Source organism: Catharus ustulatus, chromosome 6, assembly GCF_009819885.2.
Source record: "Catharus ustulatus isolate bCatUst1 chromosome 6, bCatUst1.pri.v2, whole genome shotgun sequence".
NCBI classification, from domain to species: domain Eukaryota; kingdom Metazoa; phylum Chordata; class Aves; order Passeriformes; family Turdidae; genus Catharus; species Catharus ustulatus.
Genome location: NC_046226.1, coordinates 35,970,658 through 35,988,923, shown reverse-complemented (window position 1 = coordinate 35,988,923; position 18,266 = coordinate 35,970,658). Strand labels below are relative to the sequence as shown.

Below are 18,266 nucleotides of genomic sequence, written 5' to 3'. Positions count from 1 at the left end.
AAAAAAATCCAGCCCAAAACTGTGGGGTTTTTTTTCCTTCCTCTTTACAATCTTGTAAACCAATGGGAGCCGACTTAGGCCTACCAAGACGAATCAGAACAAGGAAACCCTTAAAATTACTTCCAGAGCATTGTACATCCCTCAGCAGTTCAGTGAAACCTTCAGACCTTTACTATAAAACAGCCACACCCACCTGTAAGCTGTTACATGGCTCACTATGGAAAAAAAGAAAACACTGGCAAGAAAGGAGGATTCAAAATCCCTGTAATTTTTGCGCGAATTAAAAGGACAAAAGTGAAACCCTTAGATTTTAACCACTAATTAGGGCAAGACCAAACTGTCAACCAAGAATTATCTACTTTATTTCAGTTTACTGGCTGGACAACCAAAAAAATGTGAAATGCCTGGTCCCATGTGTGAGCTCAGCAACACTTACTTTCTCATCCCCTCTGACAGGATGTAAATAAGTTTTGAAAACCTTGTATACAGTATTAGGAGAGAGATATGTAGGGATGAGAAGATGAACTGGGCACTTGAGAGGAAGCTGGTGAGAAGATTATGGTGAAGAGCCTGCTTGGATCATACAGAACAGAAAGACACTGTGACAGGCAGGATACAATCCCAAAATGCCGTGAGTCGTGTTGTTTCCCCTCCTCTCTCAATTCACTTTCTATAAATGTAATTTTGCTTCAATATTAACACTGAGGATTCTTGTCTTAGTTCTCAAGAGTGTTATTTTGGAGGTTGTTAACATGAAAATATTTGCAATTAGTGAAAAAATACATGCAATTAGATAGTAACCTAACTATTCGAATAGTTACCTGTTTTAAAAATGTGACTTGGATTGTTAAGGTAGATGAGTGAATACAAACATTTTAGCTCACTGTTTTTCCTCTTTAAAAAAAATGGATGTGTTCTTTGGAATGGAAGATTTGAATTTAAAGAATTTTTAATATCTGGAAGCCAACAAATACTTGTGGTACTAAATATTTAGCCTACTTAATCCTTTTCTCAGCAAAGTGTGTGTGGGAAGACAATTTGTGTGCCAATCAAATAGCTGGTCCTTTTATCATGCAGCTCCTACATTTTACAGAAAATAGAAAACCTTGTTTTGTTGACAGAGGTAGAAAGGTTATGTGCTAGGAGTTATCAGTTCGGTGTGGAAGAGAACACGACAACAAAAGAAGGTTGTGTAGTTTTCTTTTTGGAAAATAGAGTATTTAAATGAAAAGAGACAGTGCTGCTTTCCACTTGTAGTCAGGTGGCATCATTAATCTTCTGACCCCAAGCCCTCAGAAGCCAAATCCTACATCCAGTTACAAGCATAACCAAGTCTGCAAAGTTATTTTAGTGCATATAAAAATAGAAATGAAAAGAGCTCAGTTTCCTAAATCTTATGCAAGAAACACGTTATACAGACACAACAGCTCATGAAAATGTCAGGTTCAACACTGAAAACTGATGCCTGGTAATCACAGTCAGATGAAAAGAATTTAAAATAGATTTCTTCATCAGCCTTCACTGTCAAATGTATCCTGTGTAGCTAAATGCAGACTGTGCTTAGGGCCAGCTACAGTGAGTTGAATCTATTGATAGCCTTGCATTTTCCTCTCGAAACATACTAAAACATGAATAAATCAGAGCAGATATGTACTTCTTCAGAAAACATTGCAGAATCCTACCCTAAGATCCACCTCTATTTCTGGAAAACACACTCGTTTATAAAGTACAGTGGGAACCTGTGAAAATTTCGTTTCTCACTGAGACATTCATGTGCAGCAACACACAAGCCATCAAATAATCAAACTGAGACTTTTCAGTAAACTAATGGGGGAAAGCTGAGTGTCTTCTTGACAGCACTTTACAAATAACCTTTTCTGGTTAATTGTGTGACTAAAATAAGTAATTCAAATGCTGGAAAATAAATAGGGTAAGAAAATGAATTTTAAAACAGTTGGCACAATAAAAGTTCTATCTGGTGTAGCTGTATATCCAAATGTCCACTAGTATTTATCCACTTCTGTATCATTTTCCTTATTGTATTTCCATAATTCCATATTAAGGAACTGACAACAGAACTGAAGTTCTCCCTGGTGGATAACCAGGAATACATTATTCGTCCACTGGTCCAACTGATCTAGGTGACTCTTGGAAGAAATGATGGAAGCTTGCAACCAATGAGGCAAATTTCTGTGCTCCCTCCACGAGGCAGATGCATAACCAGTCATGCCATCTTACACCCACTGAAGTGAGGAAAAAAAATTATATTCCTGTCTTTTTTCATACTTTCAGTCATGTGCCTGGACTTTCCTCATCTGAGCAAAATCAAGATCGAACTACCAATTGCTGTAACAAACATTTTGCCCCCAAGATGATTCTCAAAGGATTCCTCTGAAGTCAAAAAAATGGGAAACCCACTTACCATGTAGTGATTTCATTCCCAAAGTATAGGATGGTCTCCGTAATGGCAGCGACTTTGGGAGAGAAGGGTAGGTGCTGGTGAACAGAACATCATTTGGCATGGCTTGGTCCAGGAGTGAGGCCCGTGAGGTGAAGAAGTGGTCCCTTTGACCACTGTAAATACTCTCATCTGACAAAGTCCTTTGCAAGGCACGCCTTGTGGTAGGAGTGCTGGGAAAGGGAGACTGACAGGACAGAGTGTGTGACTATACATTCATAAACACAAATAAAAAGAAATGAGAAAAAAATAATCAATAAAGAAACTTTTGTAATAGTTTTTAAAAACTTTTTAAAAGTAAGAAACCAAGTGTTAACAGCATTTTTTCAGAGTGTACAGGAAAAAGAACTGATGGAATTGGCTTTTAAGGATGTTATAACTAGGTAACATACATAGATTTTTTCTCAGCCTATCTCACACTTTAACTTTTAAATACCCTTCAAACTTCTCCTGAAGTGGAAATCTCAGGCAGCTCTTGCTGACTCCAGAGCTGATGTGTAGCAGAGAAATGGATACAGAACGAGTCTGAATGCTGGAGAAAGCAGAGTTCTCCCACTGTCCAGGGTTGGCTGCCTTCCTGCAGGCACAGCACCAGCAAATGCCAACTAATTAGAAGTCTGAACAACTAGGAATAGCCTCCACTGCTGTGGGTCTTCAGAAGTATTAGAATCAAAAGCAGTCCCATAAAAAAGAGAGCTTGTGTCTTACCCCCACCATCATCCCAGCTTCCTCCATGCTCCACCCAGGAGAAAGCAATGCTGGAGTAGCCAGGAATTTTGCACTCTCAGGCCAGTGCCAGAGAGCTGCTATCAGGACCATTCCCTCCACCAGAGACTCTGATTTTCATGAAACCTGTAGCAACATAGCTACCTCTAAGGCATAACATTTCTTTACAGTTTGGTTGAAATTTGCTCCAAAGACCTTCATGGAGAAATTTTTACAGAGCTTCATTTGCTCTGTAAGAGAGTTTAAACAAAAGAAAAGGAAAAAATGGGTTTAACAAAAAGAGCATTTAAAAACAGAGTTCCTCATTTGCACATAAAAATAGCAATCTCTTCTCAGAGAGAGGAAAAAAATGTTTCAACAGACAATATTCTATTCCTGTGATCAAAATCTCACACTACAAGATGGGAGAAGAACATGGAAGAGGGACTGTTGGTACTGTACACAGGAAGACAATCTGCAAATCCTCTCACCTCTTAAAAATTTCAATATGAGAACATTGCTGGACATGTTTGTTTTATGACTAAGAATCAGAATTATTAAGATTACTTCCAAAACCCTGCTATCATCAGAAGATAAGGAAATAAAGAAGGCAATTTTCTATTTTTCACGCCAATTTTCTATGATCAAATCCTCCCCTCTGTGTTGCCTCCTTCAGGACTTGCCCATCACAGTATGAACCTGCATATACTATTAACACTACAGAAATGACAGCTCCTGGTACACAGCTGTTATTGTGGCACATGGAAGACTGAACTGCTTTTTTTTTTTTTCCTGTTAATGGAAAGTTCTGGTACCAGAGCAGGGAAAAGAGAAAGTTACTTGTCTGAGAATATACAATGCCCAAATAATACAGAGATAAGGAAGATAAGGAGATAAGGAATGCTGGGGAGATAATACAAAGATGCACAAGACACACAAAATCATAGTCTGGAACAAATTCTACTGGCAAACAAAGCTTTTGTCAGCCAATAGACAGAAAGGAGAAGGATTTTTGGTGCAGTGAATTAATGCAGACCATTACCATTCTTATTTTTTTCTTTTAAAGTGTCAAAAATTTATATGCTGTAAGACCTTTTCTGTGAGATGAAATCTAAGTTATACAGTGGGCAGAATTAAGTTACTTTTAAAATGCAATTTTGCTTTTAAGATGCAATTTATCGGTGTGACAGAACGTTTTTAACTTGTTAAAATATATCAAAAGTGCAACCAGGAAATAAAGATCAGGGTAAGAACTGATTCACTAACCCCACAGCAGAAAAACAGTAAACTTGGGAAGACATCTTGGAATGAGAACAATTCTGTTGCTCAAAACAACCAAAAGGAGGTGTTCTCATCACCCATGTCCCAGTTCTCTTCAGAACTATCACAAATCTAAGAAAAAGCTATCTTGCCAATGATAAGGTTTTTTCATCTTTGGCCTCAAAAGTAACATCTTAAATAATCTGTGTATGGAACCCACACTTACAGGCTTTAATAAGCCACTTCATGTTTTCACTAGCAAAAAATGAAGTTACAACTCTCTTCTGCAGGGTTGCTGTGGAAACAATTTGGGCTCTGGATGGCAAGCACTGGCTGTACATGAAGACTAGAAATCAAGACATTCTCTTCCAAATTATGGATTCTAAAAATATATGCACTCACATGTTATTCAATGTATTTTGAAACGCATCAGGAAATGTTTCAAACTATTCTGCAAAAATATAGGCTTAAGTTGAGGGATCATTTTTGATAACAGGATTACTGAGGTATAAAAGCGTGCTTTTTCCAAGGAGTTTCAATGCTGTCAGTAAATCACTGTCTAGTGATGCAATCAGAGAAGAATAGTTAAAATATGTAAGACAACACTACAGGATTTTCCATAACCCAGCAGTACTAAATGTTCTTTGCAATTTGGCATATTAGTCTCTTTATATCTACACACAAAGTTGTAATAATACTGCAGAGACTGTAATAAAAAAACTTTTCACCAAATTAATTCTCCAATAATCAGTTACAAAGAGATTATTTTCTGTCCATGATGACAATTCAGGGAATGCCTCACATTTTATTTTCCTGTTAGGGTGAGAATAGAAAAGATCCTATCTCTCTCTTCAACATACCTTAAAATTCTTCTGGGATTCAGGTGTTGGGCTATCAAGATCTATCAATTTCTTCAGCTCTTCTTCGACAGTGGACTTGGAGGCTCGTTTTGGGGATGCTCGCAGGTCTCTTGCGGATGCCCGCAGCCGAGGGTGGGCCATTTCATTGCCATCACTCTGGTGACGTCTTAAATGAAATGGAACAGACACATTCAGGTCTCAAAGCCCTGGGGCAAGAGGCATGAATGAAACAAGAATTATAGTACCCTCAAGTTTTTAAAAAAAATAAACCAAAAACTATACAGAGGGCACAGAGGATGGAAGGTGTTTCATTACTACAGCAGAGACTCACCTTAGTGGACACCTGTGGAAGCACTAAGCTTGTTTAAAAACATCAACTAGCAATACAATAAAATAATTCAAAGGTTAAATAATACATTTTTCCCAATAAGGGACTGAATCCATTAAAATAGCATGCATTCTCTACAAAGCTAAAAAAAGGCATCCTCAGTAAGCCTGAAAGCAGCAAATCACCAAGTTTCTTTAATATTTCAACTGGCTTTTTATAATGTAGGTATTACAAAGTTTCACCATTTCCTTTTGACAGCCAGTTATTGGTATCATCTAGTGATACACTGCCTAACTCAGTAATAGTCAAGAGGGTTTGAATAAATTACTTTGAAATGAGCTTTCTGAAGTATTTGCTTTTTGAGTCATACTTAACAATATTTTCACTAGTAAGTTGTTTCTCAATTTCTCTTCCAAAAGAGATGCTTGCATATTGTAATGCTGAGATATCTTGGCTTGCTTTAAGCCAGTTAGACTGGATACTGGTAGCAATTTTAACAAGGCAATGTGAAATGCCAAAGTTAATGCACAACATGAACGGTACTATTACATGGATGAGAGGTTTAAGTAAAACTCAGGCTTTACAGTAAGAGGATTCTTAATATTTGCTCAAATAGTATTTTGAGTCACCTTTAAGTAGTCCCAAGAAAGGATAAGCTTTAATAGGACTGAAATCCATAGAGCATTCGAGAAATTATAAAACCCCCAACTTTTACAAGTTAACAGGGAATGAGATTAGCCAACTATCAAATATTTAAACTGTACTCCAAGAAGACTAGGTTAGAAATTAAGTTCTACAGAAGATGAAGCATTGTATTAAATAGTCTTGAACTCTTCTCTAGAGAGAACTGTCACAGTATCAAAATGCTTCTTTAACAATTAAAGTAATGATCAAACAAGAGAACAACAAAAAAAAAAAAACAGTCTTACTTTCTTGAATCCATAAACCCCACTGAGTTTATTGTCCCTTCTGGCTTTTTCCATCCGATCAGATACTTGCTAGTAGCACCCTGGCGAGGGTAGAAAGTCCTAGGACCAGACGAGGAAGAAGAGGAAGAGGAGAAAGAAGGTGCGAGCTGGGGAGAAGTAGCAGAATGAAGCTCTTCTTTAGGTGAGCTTCTGGCACTGGTGAAAACAACAGGGCTGGCAGAGTGTCGTGAGCTCATGGTACTAGGAGAAGAACATAACAAAGACAAAAATTGCCTCAAATGTGTATATATGGGCCTTGTTCAATTGATTTTAGAACAGAACTCGGGGCACAAGATGTTATTCTTATCAACAGGGGACAGAGTAGCAAAACTAGTTGCTCTTTTTAAGGGTCTTCTACCAATGTTTCATTAAAATACCTCACATAGTAATGGAAAAATTTTGCAAGCAAACTCTAAAGATACAACACAACCACTCTTCACAAAATGGGAAACCTAGGGGTTCATTGTCATTAGGCAGTTTAAAAGCAATACATCAGATTTTAGTTGAATTAGCAAAAAAAGAACTGAAGTCCAAATTCTTGTTGGAACTCCTGGCTTTAAAAGAAAACATATTTTGAAGAAACTTAAGCAACAAGAAACATCTCTTTAAGACCCCACAACAAACTAAAGAAGAAACCAATACAGCTCTCAAAACAGGGTTTGCTGAATTTCACTTGAAAAGCATTTATTTAGCATTTGCAAGGAAAAATAAAAAATTGAGAAGTTAGAGCAAGTCTCTAACATATATCACCATTTGTCAAGACAGAAAAGGGAGCTGGGAAGACCAACTGCAGCTTGTTGGGAGAAGGAGAGAGGCTTAAAATGGAAGATACTCTTTAGTAATGCAGATACTCAAATCTGATGGAATTTGCTCCCTATCAGGAATGCTAGGCCTAGACAGTATTTACTATAACAACCTTAAAAGGTCAGTCATTTATAAGCACAATAATAGGAAATCGTTGTGTACAGCTTTAATATTGAAATAGCATTAAATATCTAAGAAACCAGCTCTCTACACAACTTATCCACATTTTCAGCCCTGGATACAACACTGCAGTGAAGGAACTTGAAACAGATGGCCCTATGGTAAAGAACAGCTTCTGACTGAGAAATAAAAATAAGCAGGAAGGCTAAATAAAGTCACTGAATAATCTCTTCTTCCTTAGCACAGCAGAAAATTCTTCACCAATCTTTTCCTAACTTAATAAAACAATGCATTTTCACATCTACCCCTTCTTACAGAAACAGAAAAAAGAATTCAAGGTTAAATTTATGTTGCCACCTGGCAAAATAATACCACCTATGTTTAGTCTCAAGCAGTCAGTTATCTAATCTATGCCACTTGTCTGGCTCCTGCTGTAGTAGTCAATGAAGAAATATCCTAAGGAGGTGGTTCTGCTTGTCTTAAATTAGGCATCTCAGATATGCAGGGAGAATTACTGCTTTGCAGTTTCTTCTCTCTCTTCATTGACAACAGATGGAATCAAAAGAATCACCCTGAAATGTGTTTCATTTTCATGTGGCTCAAGTTAAGGACCATGATTCGCAGCAGTGAAGTGCTGTGGGCTTGATGAAGAACCTGGGTTGGACTGCAGCCTTCTACTGCCTGCTGCAGCCCAGGGGCATCAGGGGCAAGATGCAGCTCTCCATTTGCATACAAATGAAATTACAATAATACAGATTTTGGATTAAAGAATTGTATTTCTTCCTTCCCTCCATCTCTGCATTTGAAAGGCCTATACAAAAGACAGAAGACTGAGAATATACAGGAAGATATTTTCCTGTCCACCAATCCCATATATTTGGTGCTGCACAGCACAACCTTCATATTTGTAATAGATATAAGTAAGCACAAATTATAGCAAGAAAGCAGAGGGAAATAGGCAGTAATTTTTTCTTCATTCCCCCTCTGTCTCTTCCAATACTGAAAATAATCTCCTAAACAGGCTGAGTAATCCAGCCCATCTGTAAAGTATCACTACCACAGCATAAACTGCCATTTTTAGCCCCTCCTAATACACTCAAGAAGAGTATTCTGCTTCAGAATAGGGAAAAAGGACAAAGGAATCTCTGTCCACATTTCAGAATTCTTCAACCCATCAGGTATTTCTCAAAGAAGTGCTAGTTGTGACAAACTGTTTGTTAATAAAACTCAGTAAAAATAAATATCTAGCTCCTGGATAGGCTAATGGTGTTGATCCTTAATGTTACTGGGGAAAGAAGGTAACAACCAATGTTAATTATGCTTGACATAAAATCTATATAAGATGCATATGTATGTACAATATTTATTATATAGCATACTATAAATACACATTGTACATTTTAGGTATTATTATTTGAATATTTATTATAATATGCATCATGTAATAGACACCAAGAGCAGCCTGGTAAACGCTAGTAAAATTAGTATATAATTTAAAATACGGTTTTCTTTAAAGTGTATTGCCTATTCTGAGCTGTGGTTTTCACAATAAAGTATATTTGGGAAGATATTCTGTTTCAGGACTACATACAGAACTGTGAACATGACCAAAGCTTTTCACCCTACCAGTAAACACAGCCAGGCCAACAGGACACTGACAGGCAAAGAGACACACTTGTTAACTGAGAGCATATTTGGAGAACAAAAGGCTTTGGATAAACTCTACAAAAACTAAATCAGAGCTGAAGCACTATGGTAGTGATGGGAAGTTACTACAATATTTGACAGGAAGCATGCAGAGATTTCATTATACTGCAACAGATACCTACACCAGGTTTGTTTTATCTTGAAGAGATTCAGTCCTCTTTCTCAGGACACAGAGATGGTCACTATTGGTCCCCTATCTCATACCTCAATTATTGAGACACCAAGGATTGAATTATGAAAACATTCAAATACTGCATGACTGTCTGCAAGAATTGTAATAAAACTTACAAAAGTAAATAATATTTTAAGCATCTTAAAATTATCAGAAATAATAAAAAACGTATTTGATTATAAATAGTCAAGATTATCCTTTCAATTTTGGTAAGAAGACCATAAAAACTGTATAGTTTAGGTAGAAATGAAAGTTTGAGTTAATTTTTTTTGGTAAGGAATTCATGCCATCAGCACATACTGCTTCATTTAATGACATTCAGCTATAATGGTTCTGTATAATTACTGGCCTACATAATGCAGTTCTCCTGGGATGCTATGAGAAATCTGCACAATCATCAGGAAGGACTTTGGGAATGGGGGTGGAAAAGAGAAATAAAACCCAGCCAGAAGCTCTGCTGTAAAAGTTAATCACTATAATTTACATTTTGCCACCAGTTCTCAGGTACAAGTTCTTTTATGCACCATTAAATGATCTGAGCAGTAATTATCGCTCTTGTCTTCTACAGACACAAACACTCTAATTTCTAGTTATTTTCTTTTCTTTTGTCACAGAGATCTTTTTAGGGCCATATTCCTTTTCTTCTTGCTCAGAAACCTGATTTTAAAGACATTACAGACATTATGGCATCCACAGGCAAAAGATAAAAAAAGTGAGAAACAACAAAGGATAGCAATTTAGAAACTGATAGAGAAACACACCAATTAAGCTGTTAATGTCTCATGAAAAGTAGCCTGCTCAGAATCTTTATTTCATCTCCCCTCCTTCACCTCCTTGAAGCTGCCATCTTCCATAATCTGTACTTTTATTTTGGAAGTGCCACTTTAACCAGCCTCCAGTTCGAAGCTGTTGTGCCTCCACAGAGGAAGCAATGAGAGAGTTGGGAGCAAAGAGCTGGATGACCTAGGGTTCCACTGCTGTTCAGTGTGCAATCACCAACTGAGGATGCCACAAGAAAAAAAATCAAAGCTTTTTATTTCAGAGTGTGCCTTTGTTTTATTGTGAGGCATCAAACACATGCTCTAGTCTTCAAAAATAAAAAAAAAGTAAAGAAAGAACATGAGTCAATCTGTTTTTAATCCACCACAACAAACAATGTATGTGCAAGTATTGCTCCATTTCTCAAGTATCATGCCCGACGTGTTCTATAAACTGCTACTACTCCTTTTTGTAAAGAGTTGCATTATAAACATCCCAGTTTTAAATGAAATTTGGCCAAAAAAAACCTCAACTGCTTTCTCCAGAATAAAGTCCAGGAAACCTTTATCTGGAAATTTCAATGACAGCCCCAAAATTACAAGTAGAGAATAATTTCAATAAAATCGATTAATCCACACCAACTAGAGAAAACGCCATGTTTTGGAGACACAATGCTACAATATAATCAATAATTAGACAATAACCTAGACACCAGTTTGAAGTCAAGTTGCAAAGTATATTCATGGAAGAGGAGAGCTGTCATGGTGTGCCTACCCTGTAAAGTGTTTCTTTCTATAAAATTTTCTCAGCTTTTCTAGGGAACTAACCCTATTTGGTGCTTGAAGAAGAAACCAGAACCTCAGATATACAAAGATGTCATTCCATTAGGCTTTACAATTAAGCTTCCAAGACTCACATAAATTTTCCAGGATTCTTTAAGTGGCTTCAGAAAAAATCCTTCTAAATGACAATGCGACTAACTTTATTGCAATCGGCATTTTGCATAAGAATCTCAGCATTTGATGATGCTGCCAGGTACATTCAGACAAGTACTGCAGTACATGTGGTAAATTCTACTCAATGTTAAAAAAAATGCACATAAACATGCTTATCTTAAAATAAAAGGCGTTACTGTAGGCAACCATTATATAAACTTTTTACCTTTAAGAAAGGGGAACACACTAATAAGAAGTTTAAGTCCCTCTGCAGAATGTTTTCTCCAGACTTGCTCAAGTCCTTCATGCATACGCAACTACTGGAAACACACCAGTCTCAAACACCTGGGTGGGATTTCTATCAATTGAGTGTCAGCTTTGGTGCCAAAAATGGCCAATGAAGAGAGGCAGTGGGATCACCATTAATGGATTATGTAGTCAGAATTACCATGACAAAGCACATGGAGACCATTACAGTCTCTATGACAACCCCTTTATTTGCAGCTACTGTATGAGGGATTAGTGAACTGTTCTCATAAATGTCTAGTCTTGCACGGTAGCTTTGTTCAAGACAATTACCAGAAATTGCTTTGGACTTCCAGTCTGCAGGGATTTTAGCTACACACTCAGAACAGAGGTGCCTTAAGAATAAAAATGCAACAGTCAGGCTCAGCAAGGCCAACAAATTATGATGATCCCACACCCTCCCTGAAAGACCTATGTTTTCTTCTTGTTGCTAGTATGGCACGGCAGGAATATTTTTTAAAAGCACACTGGATACTACTTCTTGGGAAATGGGTTAGGAAAATTATTTCTAAATTATTTCTAAAATAATATATTCTGCTTTTGGCAGCACTGATTAACTTGTAAAGTGGGTATCTTGAGGTGTTTAAGTACATTACACACGTACTTGATATTGCAGATTTTATAAGAGGCAATACTAAGGGAGAGAGGGAAGGCGACTGTAACCTGTCAAGCCTGTACCCACAAGCTTGCAGCAGAATGAGATTAAGGTCTACATGCTAGCATTCCCAAGCAACTTGCTCTCATTACTAATCATACCAACTGCAAACAAATTTTCAAAGACTGGGGGGAAAAATGCAAACTATCTGAAAAGAGTACTTGCAAGACCAAGAATAAACCCAATATTAAACTACTCATTAATAACACGGTCTGATCTCCTTTCTGACCTATTAATGAACTGCAGTCGTTGCAAGATATTTCCCATGAACACAGACACGTCTGTCTCACGGATAGTTTAGCAGCAGCAGTTTAGTACAGAATATGCTCTTAAAGACTTTTAGAACTATATGCAGCAGCAGATGCAAAAGCTGGTCTTAAGTTTCAAGCAGCCTGCATAGTGAAATCTTTCAAAACACTGATTAACATAAGTAGAACCCCTCTCTTCAACATTCACTTCTCACTTTTGATAGGTTAGAGAGTGAGAATGGGAAAAATGCATGTTGGGGGGCAATCATACAAGAGGTGAAAATTACCTTGTATGCGAGACAGCATCACTTAAACTGTAAGCACTGTTCTCCCTTGTGAGAGGGTTGGAGGCTGGTTGACTCTTGCTGTGAATATCGAGGCTGAGTGAGGATTCAGCTTTCCTGTCCATGTGGCTGTCCTTTTCTAATGTCCTGTCTGCAATGGAGACCACTTCGCTGGAGCTGTGCCACAGCGGTGCCACCTTCTCCTTGGGCAGCCCGGTGCGGGGCGATGTGGCAGCCCCCAGGGAGGCGGTGCTGCCGTGGCTGGGGCCGTAGGAAGTGGTGTCAATGCCGCTGTCAGCTGACGTCCCTTGAAGGTAGTTGTAGCTGTTCAGCTCCGATTCGGTGCGCTCTCCACTGTCATACCATTTCTCATCACTGTGAGCACTGGAGGCATTGCTGGAGAGTGTATTGCTGCTGGAATGGCTGGAGTAGTGGCTGTCAGACTACAGAAGAAACAACAAAATTATGACAATGAAGAGGAGAAAAATAAAGGGTTACAAAAGCCACCACTGTACAGTAGGAGGTCTCCTACCTGGAGGTATTGGATAGATATATTGAGGAGACTAATAAACTTGGAAAATTTGATTCCAGCACAGTGCACATTCTCTGTGCTGACATCACATAAAAACCCTTTCTTATGGATTTGGAAGACAGGAAAAGCCTGAGTTGTTTGTATTTTGTCCCAAAATACCTTGCAGTGGTTCCTTTCATGCACAGCTCTGCTCAGCCCAGTCCAATGAAATTGGCTGAGCTATGTAGACTTTGACTACAGAAAGTGCATGCTATTTTAGTAATCCAATTGCCTATCAAAAAGCTGAAGAATAGCCACTTCTCTTCCTCTTCTTGGCAGTAGGGTGTCTTTCCTCCTCAGCAGGAGTATCCTTTGCAAATGACCAGTGAAACATCATTTAACTAATGTGAAATTGTCTTCCAAAAAGCAGAACTGCATGAAAACAATCTTTAATGTAATGCTTTTAAATTATCCCATCAGGGTTTGCTAGAGCCTGGATGGTTTGTATGTCCTGTCCTTGGTTACAGTCCACTATTACAAAGAAACTGAATGTCCTTAATTTCATAGTGGTGGCATATTCTGTTTCAAGAATTTACTGTCATACACTTACTGCTTAATAGATCATCTACCTTTGGGGTATTTATATCCATTTGAATGGTACTGAACTTATCTAAGTTCTGATCATCTACAGAATCAGAACTGAAGCTGTATGCAACAGACCTGTTGGTTGACCACACAGCCTGGGAAAAAGGGAATTGATGGAAAGACTTTAAAGTTTTCTATTTGTCTACCCCTGTTTTACTGAACAGACACAGACAGAGATCCCAGACAAATATAAAAAAATAGATACTGCTACTGTTTTCAGAAGGAAATAGTGAACAGATGCATACTGAGAACAAGGAATCATCAACATCCATGTCTTTTAATATACTAAAGAAAGAATTGACAGGAAAATGGGGGAATATGAAATTGATGTGGACTCCTAGTTATCTCCAATTAAAGCTACTTTTCTTCATTAAGAATTTCATCACTTGCCCATCCATCTGTCCACATAGGAAAGATTTTCTTTAACAATGACTAAACCAGAATAATGTAAGCATTAATAATTCCAGTGTTGCACTTGGCATTCAAGCTAATGAGTTATGCATTAAATCACTATGCAGTCAAATACATCTCATGAAAAACAGGTCAATCTAAATTTAAAAACTAGTCTGCGCTTCTAAGAATACGAAGACAGGTGTGTTACTGTTCAAGTTTCTTTGGTGTTTTCTTTTTTAAATAATAAATATGTGTTGCTATGAATTAATAATCTAAAAACAACACTGCCAATTGCATTGAAAGAATAATGCTGGCAAGCAGGAGCAAATTAAAGACTTGGAATCAATTAAAGGCTTTCTTACATCTAAATAAATGCAAGGAATACTTTCAGTAACATCATGCAAAACAACTGCATTTTTGCTTGTTTTACAAATAAAAAAGTGATACAGTTTATTGAGTAATTTAAACTTAAAGTGTGCTTCTTTTATTACAGTGACTTTAATAATTTTTCAAGTCATTTTAAATTTATGAACTTTACTGTATTTGTCTATCTCTCTGTATATAAATTGTGAGATGACAGTCTCCACAAAGGCATGAATAGTTAACTCTGCAGAGACAGAAAAACAGAATTTACTATTTAGAATTTCAAAACAAATTTTAAAATAGGGGTTTTTTTAAAGCAGGATTCCAGGAGACCCTTCAGACAGACTTCCAACAGTATTCAAGGTATGTTATGAAAAAGGAGAAAATACAAAACCAAAATCACTATTCTGTCTCGAAGTTGCAGCTTTCTGGGCACTGCATTAGAAGATACACCAGTTAAACTGCAAGTCTTATGTGTGAAGTCTAGGAATAGCTTTGCAAATTTCTAAAAATCCTTTACTTCTCACAAGATAAGACGAGTGGTTGCTGTTCAATTGGCAGCGACTCTTTATTAACATAGTAAATATTTCAATACACTGTGCTATAGGATTTAGGCACCAACAGGCTGGCTCTGCTGCATTCTCCATGTTCTAGCAGGGAACAGGTTTTTTTTCTTTTCTTTTTTTTTAAACTACACTCTAAATACAACTTTGAACAGCACTTCTGGTATCAAGAGTTTGTGGAGCAAAAGATTAAATAATTCCTTTTTTAGGATCACTTACATGACCCTGCTTATTTGGAGACAAGTGTACCACAGGATCCTGTCTCATCAGTCTTCCACTGGGGCTCTCTCGGAAGGATGGCAATACTTTTGAGACTGCTGGGAGATGGCACGTTGGCTCTGCAACACAGCACAAAACCATGGGTTGAGAGAGCAGTGCTACCAAGCTAAGAAAACATGTAATCTCATTTTACACTGCAACTTTTTCAACACTATCTTAGCCAAAAATGGGTACATATTGTGACAGAACACAGTGGAGGAAATAGAAGTCCACTCCTGCCTGGTGCAAATCATTAAAGCTTCATGAAAAACCAGCTGCCACCATTCTGACTTTTGTTAGAACAACCTGGATGGTATCATGCCCCACTGTCCAACAGCACTGTATCAGAGCATTAAAACAGCAGTCTATTCACTTTCACAGGGTACTGACATTGCACCTCTAAATGCATGATACCTTGCTGACAAGAGAAATGAAGACTGAACACCCACGTCTCCTTAAATGTCATTCTGCGCAAGGCAGGACAATAGCAAAAGTCTACAGTGATCACTTAAATGAATCCATTTTCTCCAGTACAGCTACTACACAGTTCTTACCAAAGTTGAGTTAACAAACATTTTCCAGTTGGAGAGAGTGCAGAAAAAAAATCTCTTGATATAATACTATCTTAAACATTGCTGGCTGTGAATGTACAAGCAGCATAGAAGTACAGAAGGAATACTTATTAAACTAAACCTGACAAAAGTGAATGGAAGTCAAATCACTCATCTTACATGGACACTCAGAGGAGCACACTTTGCCAATAAAACTTACTTTCCCAGGAGATAACTGTGGACATCTAGAGGTTGTTCAGACACAGTCTGTTAGGTAGATAATTGCCTTTTCACAGCTCAAGGTCAGTATTTGAAAAGAATCTCTCTCCGTTATGATTTTTTACATACACTTCTACATATATTCTGCACTTCTAAAAATGCTCTTTTTAAGTAGAACATGTGCTTACAAACATCAAATACTTAACAATATCCATTGTAAATAGCAGTATTTTCTCCAACACAGCTACTTTTTGTTCATCTTAATCTGCAGCATTATGAGCTTTTTAATAAACCAATAAAAGTTGTGAGTTTTTAAAAGAATAATAATGATAATACCAGTAACATTATCATCCAGCTTGATTTCCCCTGGCAAGTGGAAGCAAGTAGTGTTGGTGAACACACAACAAAGGTATTCTGCAGCAAAGGATAGGCCAGGAAGGTGTCAGTGTGTGGATTCACTACACCTAAAGCCTAATTTACCCTGAGACAGATTATCCAAAGTGGAAATACTTATTTGTCATAAAACCAAACTTTCATCTAGATTCACCAGATTGACAATAAAGTCTCCAATCAGAGATGCAGCTTCCAAATCTATGAATGCAGGACAATACATAAGAGATAAAATACAGGGATTTTATGTCACTGCACATTTCTCATCCTTTGCCAAATGCTGGAGCCATCTCTCCTGCCATGCAAGCTTTCCTGTTCTTTCTGGCCTTATTTGTTTTGCTAATATGTTGACACCTCACACTGTAGAGCAGAAGTTGCTGGCAGCTCCACTCAGTGCCAGCACCAACACCCAACTGTTGGTCTGCAAAAGTAATGCTGAGCAAAAGATCATTTTTACATGGGTCATTACCATCACACAGTTTCAAAACATATGTGATTAAAATTGTTCTGCCAAAATGAGAACTGAAGACCAGTATAATGACAGTTTTTTATTGAGAAGTGTGGCGGGATTTGTGAGGGAGGAACTGGCAGATGGCTTTGATAACAAGGCACAGCTTACTGAGGTTGTGAAGGTGTGTGAACCAAGAAAATCTCCACAACCAGAGGCTAGCAGCATATGCCTTAAACTCCTCATCTCACTGAAATGTATTTTCTCTCGAACACTAGTCCATTTGTACACTGATGCACTAAAGTAATGCAATAAAAAAGTATGGCATTGTTTAATTTAGAGTAAAAAAAAAGTTAGAGAAACACAATTTAGCACGCTTGATCAGGGTCATCATGTTGGAAAAATGCTATTTGTAGACAGGACATTTTCACTGGTGTCAGCCTTACTGGTAATCCTTTTGAGTCAAGCCGTATCTGTAGCAAAAGGCCTATGTACAAGAATTTCAAATGAAGGCCTAACAACATAAATTCTCAGTTCCTAGCTGTTTTATGCAGTTAATATGTTCCCTCAGCTGACAGCTTAATTGCCCCGCGCAATGAAAATGTATACATTTGTGGAAAGTGATTACCTACCTATAGATTTACTTCACTATTTAAACTTTAATTGCATTTTTTCCATTTTATATATGGTATTTTTATAGCTTCAGTGATCAAACAATCCATTTGCATTTATATTGCACCATTTGAAAAGGAAGCATCACAAGCACTTTAGACAAACTAAGCAAAAATTAAACTAAGACAATCCAATAAGGAGAGCAGGTAAGGCCAAACAAGTTCTCAACAACAAGACAAATTAGTAAGTGTGCCCAACCGCTTCTAAAAGGACAGAATGTTTTGGGGTAAGAGCATTAAGGCAGATTTAATCCCACAATCAAATAAGGAAATGAAATCATTTCTTCCTCAGGTGATACTCATAGGTCTCAAGGAAGCAGACTGCAGAAGCTTCAGTGCATGTTCCAGACCTAATTATTCATCCCGATGAACAAGGCTCACTTTCAAAGCCACTGAAAGCACCGCGCCTAAGAGGGCTCTGCGTGTGCCAGGAGAGGCACTGCCAAAGCCAGCCAGGGGCCATGCAGAGCCCCGAGCCCCGTACGTACCCATCTGGTCAGCGATGCTGTCCTCGCTCCTCTGCCAGCTGGGCGTGGATTTGCCGCTGCCGCCTGTGTCCGACTGCGTGTTCTGCCTGTCAATGGAAGCGGGGGATCTACGGCTAATTCCAAACCTGTTCTCCCCAAAACACAAAGCAGATCATCATTTTAAATATACGTAAATCTCACACAAGTGGGTAAAGAAG

At 37.9% G+C, this 18,266-nt stretch overlaps 1 protein-coding gene across 4 annotated transcripts in view; it reads right to left on the bottom strand.

Annotated features, from left to right (window-relative positions):
* SIPA1L1 (signal induced proliferation associated 1 like 1) overlaps positions 1–18,266 on the bottom strand; it is a 200,234-nt gene that overhangs the window by 6,221 nt on the left and 175,747 nt on the right. For 3 of the 4 annotated variants that reach the window (XM_033061860.2, XM_033061859.2, XM_033061861.2), the window contains 6 exons: positions 18,070–18,194; positions 15,264–15,382; positions 12,573–13,012; positions 6,541–6,780; positions 5,284–5,449; positions 2,423–2,666 (listed from right to left, as the gene is read on the bottom strand). In XM_033061860.2, the coding sequence (XP_032917751.1) occupies positions 2,423–2,666; positions 5,284–5,449; positions 6,541–6,780; positions 12,573–13,012; positions 15,264–15,382; positions 18,070–18,194 (1,334 nt within the window). The remainder of the gene's footprint in view (positions 1–2,422; positions 2,667–5,283; positions 5,450–6,540; positions 6,781–12,572; positions 13,013–15,263; positions 15,383–18,069; positions 18,195–18,266) is intronic. The other variant, XM_033061862.2, reaches the window with a different exon arrangement.